The 20,333-nt window shown below is 49.2% G+C and overlaps 1 protein-coding gene across 1 annotated transcript in view; it reads right to left on the bottom strand.

Annotated features, from left to right (window-relative positions):
* The window catches only part of tm9sf4 (transmembrane 9 superfamily protein member 4), a 96,046-nt gene extending 88,727 nt beyond the window's left edge, over positions 1 to 7,319 (bottom strand). The window contains exon 1 of the mRNA XM_070896187.1: positions 7,285 to 7,319. Within this exon, the coding sequence (XP_070752288.1) occupies positions 7,285 to 7,317 (33 nt within the window). The 5' untranslated portion in view covers positions 7,318 to 7,319. The remainder of the gene's footprint in view (positions 1 to 7,284) is intronic.
* Between the last annotated feature and the right edge of the window lie 13,014 nt (positions 7,320 to 20,333).

Below are 20,333 nucleotides of genomic sequence, written 5' to 3'. Positions count from 1 at the left end.
ATGGCTACGGGTAAGCCATTCCATTTTACATTTATCTTTATAGGTGGACAATTCGTTGAAAATGTGTGTACCCCGTGTACTTCAGCATCTGCCTCCTCTCTCTGAGGCTCAAAATTGCTTTGATCCACCATGGACTGATCTTCCTCTGCCACGTGGTGGTTAGTAGGTTTTGCAGAGCTTGCAGCTCGTCTGCAAGCTTGTATGAGGTGCCCCATTGTTCCACAGCTCTTGCAAACATACCCTTTGAAGCGGCATGAATAGGCTGAATGGAAGCCTCCATAACGCCAACAAGGAGTGAATTGCCTTGCATTCATCCTTTGTTGCGGACTCCGAATCATCTGGGTCACCTGAGGCCTGCTGGCAGTTGCAGACTCGTCGTTTCTGCTCTGTACATTTCTGCTCGCAAACTCAGTTCCAGTTAATTGATGAACATTGCTCGCACTTGTGTGCTGAGAGATTTGTCTTGGTGTTATCACTGGTGGACATAAACGCCTGTGCTATCGCAATGGCCTTACTGAGGGTCGGTGTCTCAACAGTCAAAAGTTTGCGTAGGATGGTCTCTTGGTCAATGCCTAGCACAAAAAAGTCTCTGAGCATCTGCTCCAGGTAGCCATCAAACTCATATTGTCCTGCAAGTCGCCTTAGCTCAGTGACGTATCTCGCCACTTCCTGACCTTCAGATCGCTGCCGCGTGTAGAACCGATACCTCGCCATCAGCACGCTCTCCCTCGGGTTAAGATGCTCCCGAACCAGTGTACACAGCTCCTCATGCCACTTATCTGTGGGGTTCACCGGAGCCAGAAGATTCTTCATGAGGCTGTAGGTCGGTGGCCCGCAGACTGTGAGGAGGACCGCTCCCTTCTCCGTCCAGCTCATTGGCTACAAAGTACTGGTCTAGCCATTCGACATAGGCTTCCCAGTCCTCCCTCTCCGAGAACTTTTCCAAGATGCCCAACGTTTGCTGCATCTTTGCCTTGGATTCGTATGCTTGTCGCCAGTTATTGTGTTCCTAACACAGATGAGACTGCACACAGGGAGGTTAAAGTAACAGTGATCTCAGTCTTTATTAAGATACTCCAGAGTGAGGAACACGCCTTAGGGGCCGGCTTATATACAGTGCTCCCAAGGGATGCTGGGATCCCTTGGGACTTCAGGGGATGCGCTCCCTGGTGGCGGAACATGGGAGTGCATGCTTTACAGATACACAACAAATTTCTTATTCTTTATGTATACAGGTATTAGCAGATGTCCTCTGGTGACTCCGCTGATACACTGCTTTATAATAATAGGGGTGTTACGCCAGGTAATGCACATTGCCTTATCAGGGCCAATGATTTAAAGTAACCAAATAAGTCAAATTCCATTTTTGCTACTTGGTATTTTTGGATTTTTATTGTTGTTTTGAAGTTTGAATTCAGCAATTCTTCACTTTGTGAAAACTGTAAACTGGTGGCCTTAACTGTTCATAAACGAGCAGCCTTCATTTTATATATATTCTTTTACCTAGGTATGTATTTTAATATTAATTGGTTGCCTTTTTAAAAACTGTGTATATGTAGCAAGATATACCAGGTTGGAGATTGATCCTTGGTATTCAGTAGCGCTTGTTAGAGAAGGTCTTGAGTGTCTGTCAACTATGGGAAGGATAAAGATAAACAGCACTGGTTTGCGAGTTTTTTTAAGGATTGCTGCAAACATTTAATTAATTATTTTGTGGTTGGTTTTGGAAAACTATTATCCCCTTTCCCCTCAAGATAGGTCATATAATTTGGTCTGGTTATCACCTCTTCTGTCAGTCACTACCCTAAATACACCTTCCTCATCATGCCTACGTCTCTCCTTTGGGAGTCTCCTGTCTGGTATGTGAACTACATGGCCTGCCCAGTGGAGCTGATCGAGTGTGGTCAGTGCTTCAATGCTGGGGATATTGGCCTGGATGAGGATGCTAACGTTTGTGCGTCTGTCCTCCCAGGGGATTTGCAGGATCTATTCAGAACTCATCCATGGCAAATGAGCCAAAGGCGGGCAGAGGAAACATGACAAGGACACCCTCAAAGCCTCCCTGATAAAGTGCAACATCCCCACTGACACCTGGGAGTCCCTGGCCATAGACCGCCCTAAGTGGAGGAAGTGCATTCGGGAGGGCGCTGAGCTCCTCGTCGCCGAGAGCATGCAGAAATCAAGCGCAGGCAGCGGAAGGAGCATGCGGCAAACCAGTCCCACCCATCCTTTTCTTCAATGACTATCTGTCCCACCTGTGACAGAGACTGTGGTTCTCCTATTGGACTGTACAGCCACCTAATAACTCATGCTAAGAGTGGAAACAAGTCTTCCTCGATTCTGAGGGACTGCCTGTGATGATGACATCTCTCCTACTGGTCCATATAGTATAGGTTTCCATCTGAGTCCATTTTGACTACTGCTCCAGACCCAGACCCTCACTCCCCCATTCTTCCTTTCTGGCCATTGCGGACCATGCTCTCTACTCCTCTACTTCTCATCCAGCTATGCCCCCTTTCTCTTTTCCAATATCATTCCTCCCTCTTGCCACCATTTCCCAGCCTACATTTTCTCGCTGCCATCCCAGGTTTCAATCCCTCCTGAACAAGCCCACAGCCCCACTTGGTATGCATTACTATGCCACAATGGCACCTGTCACTTGCTTTCCCAGAGTGGAAATCCCAACTGCCTCACCCTCTACTCCTGGCAGTCATCACACTTGTCTGTTTCTCGTGGATTAATCTCTCCAAACCTCCTTTCTATCCCTCTGACCTCTTCATCTGCCCTCCCCATGATCTTCTGGCAGATTTACTTTTATTGCCCACGCTGTATCACCCTCTAGATGATATACTCCTTTGCAAACCAGTCCCTCACCATGCTTCGCTTTGTGAGGGAATCTTTTGTCATCCTGCAATTGACATGAGCGTGGCTCATGGCTGGTGATTCCTTCCCCCTCACCGGAGCTTCCCCACTTGATTACTTGTTCCATTGTTTGCCTTGCCCAAATCATCACAGCAACAGTGAAGCTCCGATTGCTAAATCACATCTTGTTGTCTTCTCATTCGTGCACCTCACTCTGTTCCATCCTGCTCAACTTCCAATTGTATACTGCCTTCCAATCACCCTTATATTTATCTATTTGCTTCCCCGTGGTGTAGGGTGACCATATTTTCTAAACCAAATCTAGGGACACACAGGGTGGGAGCACAACAAAGTAGCCACGATGGAAAATGTAGATTGTGCAGCGTAGTGAAACAAATTTTTTTCAGCAGTCTATATCTGAACAGTTGCACATATACACCACAAATGCAAAATAAATGTGCATATAATTACCATGGATGTGACATCACACTATTGAAGTGCATTCAAACATTGTTTATAAGTAATATAATAGCACTGTTCAGGAATGTACCCACTGCCTATACAGCCTATTCAGAAAATCTTTCTTCATATCACTGCCCATGTCATTAATTTTTTACAGATTTATTAATGACTGCTGTGTCATCTCCGTGTTTGAAGAAAACCGACATGATAACTACTCTTCCACACCAACACACATCGAGGCCTTTTTGTGTACAATCGATGTCCATTCGGCATCAGGTCGGCAGCTGCTCTATTCCAGCGCAACATGGAGAGTCTGCTCAAGTCCATCCCAGGGACGGTTGTGTTTCAAGATGACATACTCATCACGGGCAGGGACACAGACTCTCATCTCCGCAATCTTGAGGAAGTACTAAGTCGATTGGATCGGGTAGGCCTAAGAGTTAAGAAATCCAAGTGTCTGTTTCTCGCGACTGAGGTTGAATTTTTGGGCAGAAGGATTGCCGCTGATGGAATCCACCCAACCGAACCAAAACCGAAGCGATTCGCCTGGCACCCAGGCCCCGGAATGTCTCAGAACTGCGCGCCTTTCTCGGGCTACTCAATTACTTTGGAAACTTTATGCAGAACTTGAACACGCTGCTGGAGCCTCTCCACGTGCTACTCAGGAAGGGGTGCGATTGGTTTTGGGGGGACGCCCAAGAACACGCCTTCAATAAGGCACGCAACCGTCTATGTTCCAGGAGTGTTTTAGCCTTTTTTGACCCAGGTAAAAAGTTAGTCCTTTCGTGTGATGCGTCAGCATACGGGGTCGGGTGCGTTTTACAGCACATCAATGATGCGGGTAAATTGCAGCCCGTTGCTTATGCCTCCAGGTCACTTTTGCGGGCGGAGCGCGGGTACGGTATGGTTGAGAAGGAGGCGCTCGCGTGCGTATACGGTGTCAAAAAGATGCACCAATACCTTTCTGAGGCTAAGTTTGCGTTAGAAACCGACCACAAACCCCTCACGTCCCTACTATCAGAGTGCAAGGCAGTCAATGCCAGCGCCTTGGTGCGCATTCAGCGGTGGGCTCTCATGTTGGCGGCTTACGACTACACGATAAGGCACAGACCAGGCAGAGACAACTGTGCCGACACGCTTAGCAGGCTACCCCTGGCGACCACAGAAGGGTCCGACGAACAGGACTGTGAGATGGTCATGGCAATCAATGCCTTTGAATCCACAGGTTCGCCCATGGTGGCTCGCCAAATCAGAGCCTGGACGACCAGCGACCCCATGTTATCTCTAGTTAAAAGATGCGTTTTAACCGGTGACTGGGCAGAGGCTCACGATGCCTGCCCCGAGGAGGTCAAACCCTTCCATAGGCGCATGCATGAACTCTCACTACAGGCAGACTGCCTGATGTGGGGCAGCCGAGTAGTTATACCCTTACGAGGCAGGGAGGTGTTTGTCCGGGAACTCCATCGCGAGCACCCGGGCATCGTCCTTATGAAGGCCATAGCCAGATCTCATGTCTGGTGGCCTGGCATTGACGCGGACTTGGAGCTCTGCGTCCTTTGGTACACCATTGTATCAAACTCAGTAATGCCCCCAGGGAGGCCCCCCTAAGCCCCTGGCCCTGGCCCACCAAACCGTGGTCGCGGGTGCATGTAGACTATGCGGGCCCATTCATGGGCAAAATGTTCTTCGTAGTCGTTGATGCATTTTCAAAATGGATCAAGTGCACCATTTTAAACTCGAGCACCACCTCCACCACTGTGGCGAGCCTTAGAACCATGTTTGCAACGCACGGCATTCCTGACATATTGGTCAGTGATAATGGTCCGTGCTTCACCAGCGCAGAATTTCACGATTTTATAGTTAACCACAGTATAAATCACATTAAGACGGCACCTTTCAAGCCGGCCTTCAATGGCCAGGCGGAACGAGCAGTACAGATCATTAAACAAGGCATGCTCAGAATCCAAGCTCCCACGCTGCAGAGCTGCCTGTCGCGACTGCTGCTGGCATACAGATCTCGTCCGCATTCGTTGACTGGGATTCCCCCCGTGCAACTATTGATGAAAAGAACCTTAAAGACCAGGCTCTCGTTAATCCTCCCAGACATGCATGAAATTGTTGAGGCTAAGCGTCAAAAGCTAACTGAGTACCATGACCGAAATTCGAGGGGGAGGTGGAATGAGATAGGGGACAAAGTGTTTGTGCTAAACTATGGCCGGGGTCCCAAATGGCTTGCAGGGACAGTAACAAAGAAGGAAACCGGCTACTGGTTGTACAAATGGACAACGGCCAAACCTGCCGGAGGCATGTAGATTAAGTAAAAAGTAGATTCACTGATAACACTGAAGAACCAGAGGCAGACTACAATGTGGAACTCACACCACACCTGGTGGATAGACAGGTGGAACAACCTGAGGAAAGGGCAGTCTCAACAGACAACCCAGGCGAGATACCAGCAATCACACCGAACAAAAAACAGCACCAAGGCAAACAACTGAACCACAACTAAGACGCTCCACGCGAGAGCGCAGACCACCTGAGAGACTGAATCTATAAAGGCAATAAGACCTTGGGGGAGGGTGATGTCATGTATCTCACATTACTGTATATAACTGTATCTTACCATGCTGTACATGACTGTAACTGGATATGACCTGTAACAATAAGCATACCTTACCACTGAGGTATATAAAGGGAGGTCTTGCGGCAAGTGCAGCACTGGAGAGCTGGAATTAAAGGTGCAGGTCCTGAGTGACCTTGACTAAAGCATGTGTCTCATGTAAGTCAGTACATTAGAGTCAGGACTTAACACACTTGGTAGTTCAGTCTTCTGTGCCTCGGGTGAAATATTAAGTGCAGGGAAATAGGTACCTTATAGGAATACCAGGCGGAAATCCGGAGGCAATAAATATTGTTCACCAAGGGCATGCTCCCATATTACAAGGCCTCACTTCAACTAATAGGAAGTATGATCTTGCCTTTGGCAGCTGTTGTTTGTGTTAGGCCTGAGAAAACGCACTGAAAAAGCCCGAGTCATAAGTGATTACCAACTAGTTGTCTCGCCCAAACTTTCACTTTAGCTAGAGTCATCTGTCCACTATTTTAATGCTGTATTAACCAGGTTATTTTAAATGGATTAATATCCCTGTTAAAATAGTGGCCAGAGAAATTTCAAGTAACCATGTTATCCACTTTATCCACTAATATTTCCAACAGTAATTTCTAGTCCCCGCTTCAAGAATAATTAAGAACAGAGTTAGTCCACTCAAAATCAGGCATTTTTTGTGGCCATTTCTTAAACTATTTTACAACTTAGAAACCGTTACTCTTTTTTTTTGGTTTTCATGATGACTCGGAGTTAAACATAATTCTTGTGAATTCAACATTCGTGCACCCAATGTGGGAGCCCCACTCCAGCCAGTTGAGGAAGCTAAATGTTGAGTAGTGATACACAGCAGCCATGCTAAGTGTTGTTAAATCAAATTCCATCACACTCTCCCTCTCTCCCGGCCCCTCACCCTCCGGGGCTAGACCTGGATCAGCTGATATTTAAGGGATTGTGGTGACAATGAGTCCGGGGAGGGAAAGGAAGAGACACGCGTCCACCGGGCCTGGGGGGGAGAGGCTGCTCCTGGGCCTTGTTTATAACCGGGGAAAGGAAGCCTGTGACACCGGATGGCTACGAATCTGGGGAGGAAACAAAACTGAAAAAAAATGTGAAGTGCAATGCAAGAAGCTGACTGAGTCTAGGCTGCTTTCGACCTCGGGTTACCCGGAGGAGGCTATACAGCCAGGCAGTAATAGTTAGTCCTTATCTTCCTGGCATCATTTGGTGAACCCCTGCCAGGTACACCTGCCGGGTTTTCACAGAGCAAACGAAACGTGCGCAAGACACACAGATTTTGTTTATTTACTAATGCTTAGAAAAGTACTTAAAAGATACTGGTTAAATAAACTTACTTTCTTAAATTTGGCACACTGTCTTTGCTCCATTCCACGTCTGCCTGCACTTTATTCATCTAATTTATTTATGATGTAGATGCAGCTCAATTTCCCCCTGCTTTGATTGGTCAGTTCCACCATCAATCGTCAGTCACTCCGGTTTGACGACATGGTGGGCGATGCCTTCAGCACGTCACGACCAGAATTGTTGAAACATCAACCGTACTTGTGATAATAGATAATGTGTTTCCAGAACAGGCGTCTCTTCCGGGCACATTGTTTGCCTCGGGACACCGTCCCTAATCTGGTGACAGTGCCCGGAAAACGGGAGCATATGGTCACCTTACCATGGTCGAGTTACAATTTCCTTCAGCTGAAAATTTGAGAAGACTTAATCTATTGTTCTTGGCACATACCGTAAACTGTTTCCTTGCCAATGACTTCATTCTGTTGTCTAACCAGTCAATCAGGCTGGACAAGATCAGGCGAAATCATAGTACCCTGAGTGGAGCTGAACTGCCGTTCAAACCATACATCGCCTTCATCACCAAGACAAAATTGGGCCAAAATTGCCCCCCTCCTTAAGGTCTGTTACCACCGCAAATCGGCCTGCCAGCACTGCCCCCATTTCAAAGCCCTCCACAAGCCCAGCCTCCTCGAAGTCGGCTCTCTGCTCTGCAGGCGGGAGGTGCTTCCAGCACGCACTGCATTGTGTTCCTAACACAGATGAGGCTGCACACAGGGAGGTTAAAATAACAGTGACCTCAGTCTTTATTAAGACAGTCCAGAGTGAGAAACAGGCCTTAGGGGCCGGCTTATATACAGTGCTCCCAAGAGATGCTGGGATCCCTTGGGACTTCAGGGGATGCGCTCCCTGGTGGCGGAACATGCTTTACAGATACACATCACTCCCCCCCACAAAGTCAAAGTGAAAACTATTTACAAGGTGAGGCGGTCGGGAGCCTTTCTTTCCCTGGTGGACCGCCTCGGTACAAATATCTGTTCTGGTGTGTTGGCTGTGCCCTCGCTGGGCTGGCGTGCTGTTGGCCCTGCAGGGCTGCTAGGTGAGCCTGGATTTGCTGGGCTGTTGGGCGTGATGGGTTCGATTTCCTGGTCTGACGTGGTGTCGTTGATCCATTGGGTGTGTGTTGTGGGCTCGAAAAAGGTGGTGTCTGCTGTGGGTTGTTCAGGGCAGTCTGTGAACCGCAGCCTCGTTTGGTGCAGGTACTTTCTGCAAATTTGTCTATTGTCTAGTTTGACTACAAACACCCTATTCCCTTCTTTAGCTGTCACCATGCCCGCGATCCACTTGGGACCATGTCCATAGTTTAGCAAATACACAGGGTCATTCAGATCAATTTCCTGTGACACAGTGGCGTGACGATCATTTACATTTTGTTGCTGCTGCCTGCTCTCTACCTGATCATGCAGGTTGGGGTGAACCAGCGAGAGTCTGGTTTTAAGTGTCCTTTTCAAGAATAGCTCAGCGAGTGGTGCCTCGTGCGGTAGCTGAGCAAGTAGTCTGGACAGTCGGGTTTGGAGTAAGCCTTCTGAGACTCGTTTAAAGCTCTGTTTGATGGTTTGTACTGCCCGCTCTGCCTGCCCATTGGAGGCTGGTTTAAACGGGGCCGAGGTGACATGTTTGATCCCATTGTGGATCATGAATTCTTTAAATTCAGCACTGGTGAAACATGGCCCGTTGTCACTGATCAGTATGTCAGGCAGGCCGTGGGTGGCAAACATGGCCCTCAGGCTTTCAATGGCGGTGGCGGTGCTTCCCGATATTATTTCACACTCAATCCATTTTGAAAAAGCATCCACCGCCACCAGTAACATTTTACCGAGAAACGGGCCCGCATAGTCGAAATGGATCCTCGACCATGGTCTGGAGGGCCAGGACCACAAACTTAGTGGTGCCTCTCTGGGTGCGTTGCTCAACTGAGCACATACGCTTCATTGCCGTACACAGGACTCTAAGTCAGAGTCGATACCGGGCCACCACACGTGGGATCTGGCTATCGCTTTCATCATTACTATACCTGGGTGTGTGCTGTGGAGATCTGAGATGAACGTCTCCCTGCCCTTTTTTGGTAGCACTACGCGGTTACCCCACAACAGGCAGTCTGCCTGAATGGACAGCTCGTCCTTTCGCTGCTGGAACGGCTTGATTGGCTCTTGCATTTCAACGGGGATGTTGGCCCAGCTCCCATGCAGTACACAGTTTTTTTTACTCGGGACAGCAGAAGATCTTGGCTGGTCCAAGTCCTAATCTGGCGGGCTGTGACAGATGATTTATCATTTCAAACGCTTCCATGACCATCAACAAGTCTGCGGGCTGTGCCACCATCAACAAGTTTGCAGGCTGCCCCATTTCCACCCCAGTTCTCGGTGTCTGGCCTGTGGCGGATGGTATAGTTATATGCTGATAGCGCGAGTGCCCACCTTTGTATGCGGGCTGAGGCATTAGTATTTATCCCCTTGTTTTCAGGGAGCAGGGATGTGAGAGGCTTGTGATCGGTTTCCAGCTCAAATTTGAGGCCAAATAGGTACTGATGCATTTTCTTTACCCCAAACACACACGCTAATGCCTCTTTCTCAATCATGATGTAGGCCCTTTCAGCCTTAGACAAGCTCCTGGAAGCATAGGCGACAGGTTGCAACTTCTCCGCAACGTTAGCTTGTTGTAATACACACCCGACTCCATACGACGATGTGTCACATGCTAGCACAAGTCTTTTACACGGGTTGTACAATACAAGCATCTTGTTGGAGCATAAAATGTTTCTGGCTTTCTCAAAAGCAATTACTTGGTTCTTTCCCCATACCCAGCTCTCACCTTTACGCAATAACACATGTAGGGGCTTTAAAAGGGTGCTTAACCCCGGTAGGAAGTTACCAAAATAGTTGAGGAGTCCCAGGAACAACCGCAGCTCCGTGACGTTGTGTGGCCTGGGCGTGTTCCTGATAGCCTCTGTCTTGGCGTCTGTGGGCCGAATACCATCCGCCGTGATCTTTCTCCCCAAAAACTCCACTTCTGTTACCATGAAGACGCATTTCGACCTCTTCAGCTGCAGCCCTTCGCGATCCAGTCGCTGGAGGACCTCCTCCAGGTTTTGTAGGTGCTCGACGGTGTCCCGTCCCGTGACCAATATGTCATCCTGAAAGACCACTGTGTGTGGTACCGACTTGAGTAGGCGCTCCATGTTTCTCTGGAAGATCGCTGCAGCCGACCGAATTCCAAACAGGCATCTGTTGTAGATGAACAGTCCCTTGTGCGTGTTGATGCAGACGAGGCCCTTCGAAGACTCCTCCAGCTCCTGCGTCATGTAGGCCGAAATCAGGTCGAGCTTGGTGAAGGTCTTGCCTCCTGCCAGCGTCGCAAATAGGTCATCTGTCTTAGGTAGCGGGTATTGGTCCTGTAGCGCGAAACGATTAATAGTTACTTTATAATCACCGCAAATCCTGACTGTGTCATCACTTTTGAGTACTGGAACAATCGGGCTGGCCCACTCGCTGAATTCCAATGGGGAGATGATGCCCTTGCGTTGCAGCCTGTCCAGCTCGATTTCCACTCTATCCCTCATCATGTGAGGTACCACTCGTGCCTTGTGGTGAATGGGTCGTGCCTCTGGGACCAAGTGGATCCGCACCTTCGCCCGGAAAAGTTTCCAATGCCTGGCTCAAAAAGGGAAGGAAATTTGTTAAGAACCTGGGTACATGAGGTCTCATCAACATGTGATTGCGCTCGGATGTCATCCCAGTTCCAGTGGATTTTGCCCAGCCAGCTCCTTCCAAGCAGTGTGGGGCCATTGCCCGGGACAATCCAGAATGGCAGTTCATGCACTGTGCCCTCGTAGGTGACCTTGACCATGGCGCTGCCCAGGACAGTGATACGCTCTTTGGTGTACGTTCTCAGTTTCGTGTGGATGGGGCTCAGGGCTGGTCTGAATGCCTTGTTGCACCACAGTCTCTCAAACATCTTTCTACTCATGGTGGATTGGGCTAGCGCCAGTGTCCAGTTCCATGGCTACGGGTAAGCCATTCAATTTTATGTTTAGCATTATAGGCGGACATTTCGTCGAAAAATGTGTGCACCACGTGTACTTCAGCATCTGCCTCCTCCTCTCTCAGGCTCAAAATTGCTTTGATCCACCATGGATCGATCTTCCTCTGCCACGTGGTGGTTAGCAGGTTTTGCAGAGCATGCAGCTCGTTTGCAAGCTTGTTGGAGGTGCCCCATTGTTCCACAGCTCTTGCAAACATATCCTTTGAAGCGGCATGAATAGGCTGAATGGAAGCCTCCACAACGCCAACAAGGTGTGAATTGCCTTGCATTCATCCTTTGTTGGGGACTCTGAATCATCTGAGTCCTGCTGGTAGTTGCAGACTCGTGGTTTCTGCCCTGTACATTTCTGCTCGCAAAAACAGTTCCAGTTAATTTATGAACATTGCTCGCACTTGTGCGCTGTAAGATTTGTTTGGTGTTATCACTGGTGGACATAAACACCTGTGCTATCGCAATGGCCTTACTGAGGGTCGTTGTCTCAACAGTCAAAAGTTTGCGTAGGATGGTCTCGTGGCCAATGCCCAGTACAAAAAGGTCTCTGAGCATTTGCTCCAGGTAGCCATCAAACTCACATTGTCCTGCAAGTCACCTTAGCTCGGCGACATAGCTCGACACTTCCTGACCTTCAGATCGCTGGCGCCTGTAGAACCGATACCTCGCCATCAGCACACTCTCCCTCGGGTTCAGATGCTCCCGACCCAGTGTACACAGCTCCTCATAAGACTTATCTATGGGTTTCACCGGAGCCAGAAGATTCTTCATGAGGCTGTAAGTCGGTGGCCCACAGACTGTGAGGAGGACTGTGTGCAGCGCTTCCTTCTCCGTCTAGCTCATTGGCTACAAAGTACTGGTCTAGCCGTTTGACATAGGCTTCCCAGTCCTCACCCTCCGAGAACTACTCCAGGCTGCCCACAGTTTGCTGTATCTTTGCGTTGGATTCGTATTCTCGTCACCAGTTATTGTGTTCCTAACAGAGATGAGGCTGCACACAGGGAGGTTAAAGTAACAGTGACCTCAGTCTTTAACAAGGCACTACAGAGTGAGGAAGAGGCCTTAGGGGCCGGCTTATATACAGTGCTCCCAAGAGATGCTGGGATCCCTTGGGACTTCAGGGGATGCGCTCTCTGGTGGCGGAACATGGGAGTGCATGCTTTACAGATACACAACACACTATATCCTTGCACTGCTAGTGAAGCAAGGCAAAAAAGTCGGCGACACAAAATCGACTGAAAGCAACACACCTTTAAGGCACTCTGGCGATGTGCATCAGGAACTATGCATCACCCGAAAAAAACTCTTGCCAAAGCCCAGCGGTGGGACAACTTTTATAGAGCAATGATGCTTCCGGCCGGGGACCTCGGCGGTCTGCGCAGTGATGACTCACTTAGGAGTGCTGGCCATCACCGCCGCGGAAGTGGGGAAGCAGTGCGGTGATACACACCGCTGGAAAATCGCGGCAGGATAATTGGGCTATCGGCGGCCATTCCATGAAAAATCGCCTGCTACTCCACTCCGGAGGAGGTGGCGGCGCTGGGGGCAACGGCTGCTGAGGCAGCGGGCAAGGGCCGCAGGCATCATGGCGGTCCAGCATGGAGAGGGCCAGGGAGATAGCCACAGAGGGAGGCAAGAGAGCTGCCACAGGAAAGCCCTCAGCAAGGGTGGGGTACGCGGACCCTCAACACCAGATATAGGGCCAGCAGGCCAGGAGGCAGCCTGCAGCAGAGCCAGATGCTGGGCAGCAATAGCTTGCAGAGGTGGAGGAGGCAGCAGAGCAACAGGGAGAAGCCAATGAGTCACCTCACAGAGCAAGATGGCCACACAGACATGGGGGCGACAGGCCATATCGAGAAAGGGTCTTCCGCCAGCAATTCTCATACAGGGATATGAATGATGATCAGTGCCTGCGCAGACTGAGATTTCGGAGGAACGCCATGACGGAGCTCTGAAATCTCCTGCAGCCAGAATTGGAGCCACAGACACGGGTGAGGACAGCCTAAGCGTGGCATTCAAGGTGACTATCGCCTCCAAATTTGATGCGACTGGGTCCTTCCAAGCTGCCATTGTGGACGTGTGCACCATCTCACAGTTTGCAGCCCATATATCGATGTGGTAAGTCACAGATGCTCTGTATAGGCGGGGGGCCGATTACATCTCCTTCCCCATGACCAGGGACAAGCAATTGGAGCACTCGACTGCATTCCTGCACATTGCAGGCTTCCCCAGGGTCCAGGGGGAGTCATTGACTGCACCCATGTCGCTCTCAGGGCACCCCAACAAACTCTCGAGCAATTCTGAAACCGCAAGGGCTTCTTCTCCCTCAATCTTCAACTCGTTTGCGACCACAACCGCAAGATTATGCAAGTGGATGCTCAGTTTCTTGCAGCAGCCACGACTCTTTCATACTGCGCCAGAGCGGTGTGCTACACCTCTTCACTGGTCCCAATGAAGATTGCGGCTGGCTCCTGGGTGACGAGGGCTAGACGCTGAGCACTTGGCTCATGCCGCCTCTGTGCAACTCTAGAACTGTTGGGCAGGTCGTGTACAATGGGAGTCTGACGGCCACCAGGACCATCATCGAACACATTATTGGCATTCTCAAACAGAGGTTCCGTTGCCTGGTCTGCTCAGGGGTGTGTGCTGCAGTACTCAGTTGAGTGTGTCTCCATATTAGTGGTGGTGTGCTGCATGCTCTACAACCTGGCCATCGTGAGGGCGCAGCCATTGGAGGACGAGGCAGCACCTGTGGAGGAGGAAGAGGAGCAGGATGTGGGTGGGCAGTCACGCAGAAGGCGGCATTACTATCGTGACCCTACAAGGGAAGCACAATGCCATCTCATAGCTGCGTGGTTCACATAACTCAACGCCCAGTTGAGCCTGCATCTGGCCATGTTCATGGGCCAACCTGTGATCCCTGTCACATCATTCCCGCACAGTAAAATGAGAGACCTTGATCACAAATTCCAAACAGAAAATAAGGATTTATTAGAAACCATACAATGGGTTTCCAAAACATTCACATAATTATCACCCTTGTGCAACTCCTTATTATCCCTATTACACTGCAGTTTGTCCCCTGTGGCTGCCTCATGGCTTTGGGAAGGCCTCTGTATGTCTGTAGAGGAAGCTACAGCTCAACCAGCTCAAGCACTGGAAGGACTGGGTGAAGACTGGGCCGCATCCTCCTGTGCGCCTTCAGTTGGAAGTGTCTGGGGCGATTCCATGATTGGCAACAATTGCAGAGTGGCAGGTCTCAGCTCAAGGCTGCAGTGAACCGGAGAGCCCACATCGTATCCTGGTCCAAGGAGCCCGTGCCACTCCCCCGGGGCAGCACGCCACCTCCCCCACCAAGCTGCTGGAACACAGGGAGGCGGAGTGGGGTGCCACCGTTAGGCCTCCGGTGGATCGTGGTGGACCCAGCCGCAGTGACAGCAGTCAGATCTTGCGTAGCCTCCAGCTGAGACTGCATGACAGCAGCCACATTCTGGAAGCCATCAGAGACAACAGCAGTCAGCCGCTCCATGCCCTGTTGCCCAGAGTGCATGAGAGCATTCTGAGCTTCCAGGGCAGCGGCCATCCTGTCCAAAGAAGCATAGCCACGCTCGTTCCCTTGCGCCTGTGTTGCAATGGCAGCTGTTACCTCCGCCAAAAGACATGTCATCGCAGCTGGATCCGCACAGTCACTCTGGGATTCCACCATCATCTGCACACTGGCAATGATGGTCCCCATGGTGCACGCAGAGCTGTCCGCAATGTGGGAGGCGGACTCCTCCATGCTCCTCACCTCTCGGGCATCCCTTGCATTGCCGCCAAGAGCTCCAATTGCATGGCCTCCACCCTTTGTTCAAAAGCCCCAACCTCGATGGGCTCGTCTGAGTCCTCCTCAGCAGGACTCAGCTGCGCTCTCGCCCTCTGGAGAGATGGCACCCGAAGTTCGCTTGGCCCTGCACCATGCTGCAGCCCGCTAGGCCCCAGTGCAGACCCCTCTCCTGAATCGAAGATACCTGACCGTGGACTCCCAGTATCTGAGCTGGTGGGTGGGACTGTAGGAATCAGTGAGGCACTGTTACAGGCAGAGCTCTCCGCCACTCCAGCTTCCTCATCCAAGATCATCGAGGGTGTCGTGTTTCCTCCTGACTGTGGCTGCCAGTCGCGTCAAGGGTGTCTGTGTTGCTCATGATGACACTGGGGGGTGGTATCATCTGCAATCATAAAAAGGAGAAGGGGTGCTGTGAGGGTGAGGAGCTGCATTGCACCATGCAGCAAGCAGCTTGCACAGAAGCATAAACAATAGCCAAATAGGCCATTGCACTGTGAGGGAGAGATGGGATTGCACAAAGGCCTTCACTTACCCATACTGCCCCCAGCACCATCAGAGCAACTAGCAGCCACAGGGCGACCGACATGCGCACCCACTAGCCGCTGCACCCTCTGCTCAAGATCTGTGATGGCACAGTTTGGGATTCGCCCCCACCGGTGGTTTGTTGGTCGGCACATTATGCGCCACCTTGGCCTGCAAAGCAATGAAGGGTTGGTAAGTAGCAGTTTCAAGAGGCTCCGACAATGAGTGCCAGTGTGGGCCCATTACATGCAGCTGTGAATGTCAGATGCAAGGCATCCTCCATTGTGTATGTGCACACGTACAGGCCTAGCAACCAACAGGCACTTCAGCTACTGTGTAGTGTTGGTGAGAAACAAGTTAAGGTGAAGAAGAGTGTGGAAGATGTATTGTTAGGAGTTAGGAGAACATGTACTCACTTTCATCACTTGAATGTCAGTTAGTCTTTTCCTGCATTGTCTGGGCATTCACTAGTGAATGGAGGTCCTCCGCTATCTCCCTCCAGGCTTCGGTGAAGATGCCTCGAGTTCGCCTCCCACCACTTTCAGGGAAGAGTATCCGCCTCCTTCCCTCCACACCCTCGATTAGAGTCTCGAGCTCTGGGTCACTGAAGCGCCTGGCCCTCCTCAAATCTCCCCTTGCGGCCGTCTCCTCGGATGCAGGTGAAAATGAACTCAAGACACAGCTGCAAGACCTGCCCTTTAACAAGGCCAGCGAGCAGCTACAACATTAGCAAGATGGTTTGCATCAAATAGCTCGGAGGGGAATTTTGTGGTGCAACTCTACTCCGTAGCCACACAATTTCTCTCTCAATACCACCCCATCCAGATCGGTAGTACCGGAGGCTCAAATGCGGTGCGAGCGCCCCGTTTCGGGCGCGGGGCAATTTCTACCTGTATAACATTGCCTGTCTCTGCATTATCCCCTCCCTCGCTTAAAACTTTCTGCATGTTTTTTTCGTCCCCTGCAGACCAGATTATGCCAAAGCTCTCTTTGCTGGTCTTCTACAAACTTCCCCTTGTCCAAAGTAAAGCTGTCCATATCTGCCCATTGACCTTGCAGGCTTATACTGGCTCCCTGTTCCCTACTGAATTACATTTAAAATTCTTGTCCTCTCCACAGCCTCTCCCCACACTAATCCTGCAACCTCTTCCAAATTTACTTCCCTTCCTGCACCCTTCAGCTTTCCAACACTGGTATGTATACCAAGGTACTTCCCATAACTCGGGAGCCTACTATCAAGCAAGGACAGACATCAATGACAAAGTCCAACAAGGTCTTCAGTGAGCCAGTACAGCCTTCGGCTGCCTGAGGAAAAGAGTGTTCGAAGCCCAGTATCTCAAACCTGGCACCAAGCTCATGGTCTGCAGAGCAGCAGTGATACCCGCCCTAATATATGCTTCAGAGACACGGACTATGTACAATAGGCACCTCAAAGCACTGGAGAAGTACCACCAACGCTGCCTCTGCAAAATCCTGCAACTTCATTGGCAGGAGAGGTGCACCAACATCATTGTTCTCTCTCAGGTCAACATCCCCAGCATTGAGGCATTGACCACACAGAATCAGCTCCAACGGGCGGGCCACATTGTCCACATGCCCAATACTAGATTCCCAAAACAAGCACTCTAATCCAAGCTACGTCACGGCAGGCGAGCCCCTTGAGGGCAGAGAAAATGCTTCAAGCACACCCTCAAAGCCTCCTTGAAAAAATGCAACATCCCCACTGACTCTTGGAATCACTGACCCAAGACCACTCAAAGTGGAGGAGAAGCATCCGAGAAGGCGTCAAACACGGAGTCGCTTCGCCGGTAGCACACGCAAGTCAAGTACAAACAGTGGAAGGAGCGTACGACAAATCAAGCACCACACCCACCCGTCCCTCCAACCACTGTCTGTCCCACTCGTGAGAGACAATAGATTCCACATTGGTCTCATCAGTCACCTTAGAACTCAGTTTAGTGTGGAAGCAAGTCATCCTCGATTCCAGGGGACTGCTTATGAGATGTATACTTACCAATATATTTACTTTTCATTCATCCTGACACTAGGTGGTGCTGCTGCTTCAGTTTAGTTTTCCCCTTTTTAGATTTATTTTTTCCTCAATATTATTTTTTTTCCTCCCTCAGTCGCTATGCAGCTCAGGTCTCTGTCTCGCCACTTCCCACAGCCCCTATTCATCCTTACCAGAACGGGGCTCCAGCTTCAACCAATCTGCTTCCGTGCATGGAAGTAACTGAACAGCAGGCAGCAAACCTGGATGAGGGCGGAATGAGACGAAAGGTGTTGTAAGTGAGGGTACCTGTAGGGGGAAGAGGAAGTTTAAAGGATGAGGAAAATTGAAAGGGGAGGGGCAAAAAGGAGATGGGGAAAGAAGTAGGGGAGATGGGAAGGGCGATGGGAAAATGGCATGAGGCAAGGAGAAGCAAAAGGAGCAAATGGTCCAATGCTGCCTTGCACCATGGTCATATCGCTAAGCATGCCCGACTACCTACCTGCAACCGACATTCCTGTTAAGCTGCACAGCCGCACAGTGGTCTGGAGGTCCCGCGCAGACCGCTCACCGGCTCCTTAATGCAAGAAACTGCACGTGCGAAAATTTGAAAGGGCCGCACACCTAGCAAAAGGGACTGCGTACCCCCCACCCCAAAAAAAAAGAGGGAACATTGGCTGGCTGCAATGCTGGCTGGTTCGATCCTGAGGCCACTGCCCATTCTTACTACTGAGAAAAAGAGAACAAAATCAAATAATGACTACACACAACAGTTTTAAAAGTCAAAGCTCATGGAGAAATGACCAGAAAGGACGACATATTCACACCACACATACATTTAAAGGACAATAACTTTTATTTAGAATTATTGCCTTGAATTTAATTTAATTTCCTGTTTAAAAGTATCGTGTTATTTCTTTGAGAATTTGTGCAGGCTTAATATCTGAAAAGAGGCTTTTTGTGTGTACATGTACGTGCACGTGAAGCCTTTTTAGCATGTGCTATTTAAGTTGGCTATCCTTCCAAAAGCTTCAAATACTTATCATGTAATTCATGGGGGGGGGGGGGGGAAAGGGGAATGAAAATAGGTTCTTATATACAGGGTATTGGTTGAAATAGCAGAATTAGAGATGGTGTTCTTTTTTCAAAAAAGATGCAACTTTTGCCAACTTTTTCCCACTTTCCTCTCCTGAAGCTTTTGATTTCTGCTGGAGAAGGAGCTATGGGCATTGATCATCCTCTGGTACCGTTCCTTATGTGAGCGCCGAAACAGAGGGCAATGGTAGATTATTCAATCACAGGGTTACCAAACCTTTGTCCTATTCCATCTTAATTGATGGCCACAAACACACACACTTTCCAGCAGGGGATGGGGCAACACTGGATAGCAATCAGGGACAGAAACCCTGGCTGATTATCTCCACGTCAGGCCAAGGGCCTGCTAAGGCCAATTGTAGTGCTCTGATCATCACCCTGACTGAGATCAGGTAACTAAGCACAGATCCAAATTGAAGCTTGGGCCTTCTGCTCCACATGGCTGTGTTACACATTGCTTTTAGCCACAGATTGAGGTGGGAGGTAAGGAGGGTCACATTTATTATAGATGAAAAGCTTTACTGCAGCACTTAGTTAATCAAAAATGGCATATTGCTCTGTGTTAAATTAATTTTAGGCATGGCCGAGCAAAATCAAATCAAATCATGGATTATGAAGTAACATTTGCCTAGGAGAATACAAGGCTGCAGCCCTGAAGTACATGTCCTATTATTGTTGGTGAATTTCCAATTTCTTCTGCAGCTTGAAACACAAGAGTGGCGAGAGCTATGGATTTCTCTGAACAGGTATTTCAAAATCCGATTGTTAATCATAAATAAATAATTTCAGAATGTAGCAATCATTTTTATTTCAAAAACAATAAAATGATTTTCAGATGCTTCAAGTTGTTTGAATTTTTTTGAAAACCCTACAGATCTGAAATTCTTCTGGTATTCTGTTGACCCTATAGATCGGAACAACTCAGATTCTGTACCAGAGTCAAGTAACTTTGATGAGGATCATGGATGCAACGAGAGTGACTTGCACGTTCAATCCAAAGGCAGAGTAGTTCTCACTAAAGTTTTGGCGTATTTTTTTTTTTTTAAAGAAGGTGGGAATTATTTCTCAGCTATTGCGAGACTTACAACAAAGCTACATAATACCATCTAAATAGTATTAAATGGATTTTAGAAAAATGAAGACATAAGCCACACATTTTTACAGATGTTTTTAAAATGCTTAAAAAAATCTTCAAATAAGAGCAAAGTAATGCTCAGCGAGTGGGGCTTGGAAGGGAAGGTTTCCTTGGTGCACCAGAAGGGTGATTCTGCGATATGGCACTCCCAGGAAATTGCAGACATACAGGTCTGGAGATGCTCTCTATATCTGCTGGGAGTGCTGGATTGTGAAATCATTGCTTGTGTGTAAAGAAGTGGGGGTAACTTAGAGTATACACTGGTTACTTTGCCTGTCAATAACAAATGTTGGAAAAAATTGCTGATGAGATTTACTCAGAAAATGAGTTTATAAAGATCAAATGCATAGATGTAACATTTGTAAGCTTTAGCATGTTGCATCACTACCAATCCAAAGATTTGATTTGACAAATTTAAGAACTACCAATAAGATTAAGGCAC

Source organism: Pristiophorus japonicus, chromosome 12, assembly GCF_044704955.1.
Source record: "Pristiophorus japonicus isolate sPriJap1 chromosome 12, sPriJap1.hap1, whole genome shotgun sequence".
Classification (NCBI taxonomy): Eukaryota; Metazoa; Chordata; class Chondrichthyes; family Pristiophoridae; genus Pristiophorus; species Pristiophorus japonicus.
Note: the sequence above shows the minus strand (reverse complement) of the source record. Positions and strands in the feature narration are given on the sequence as shown.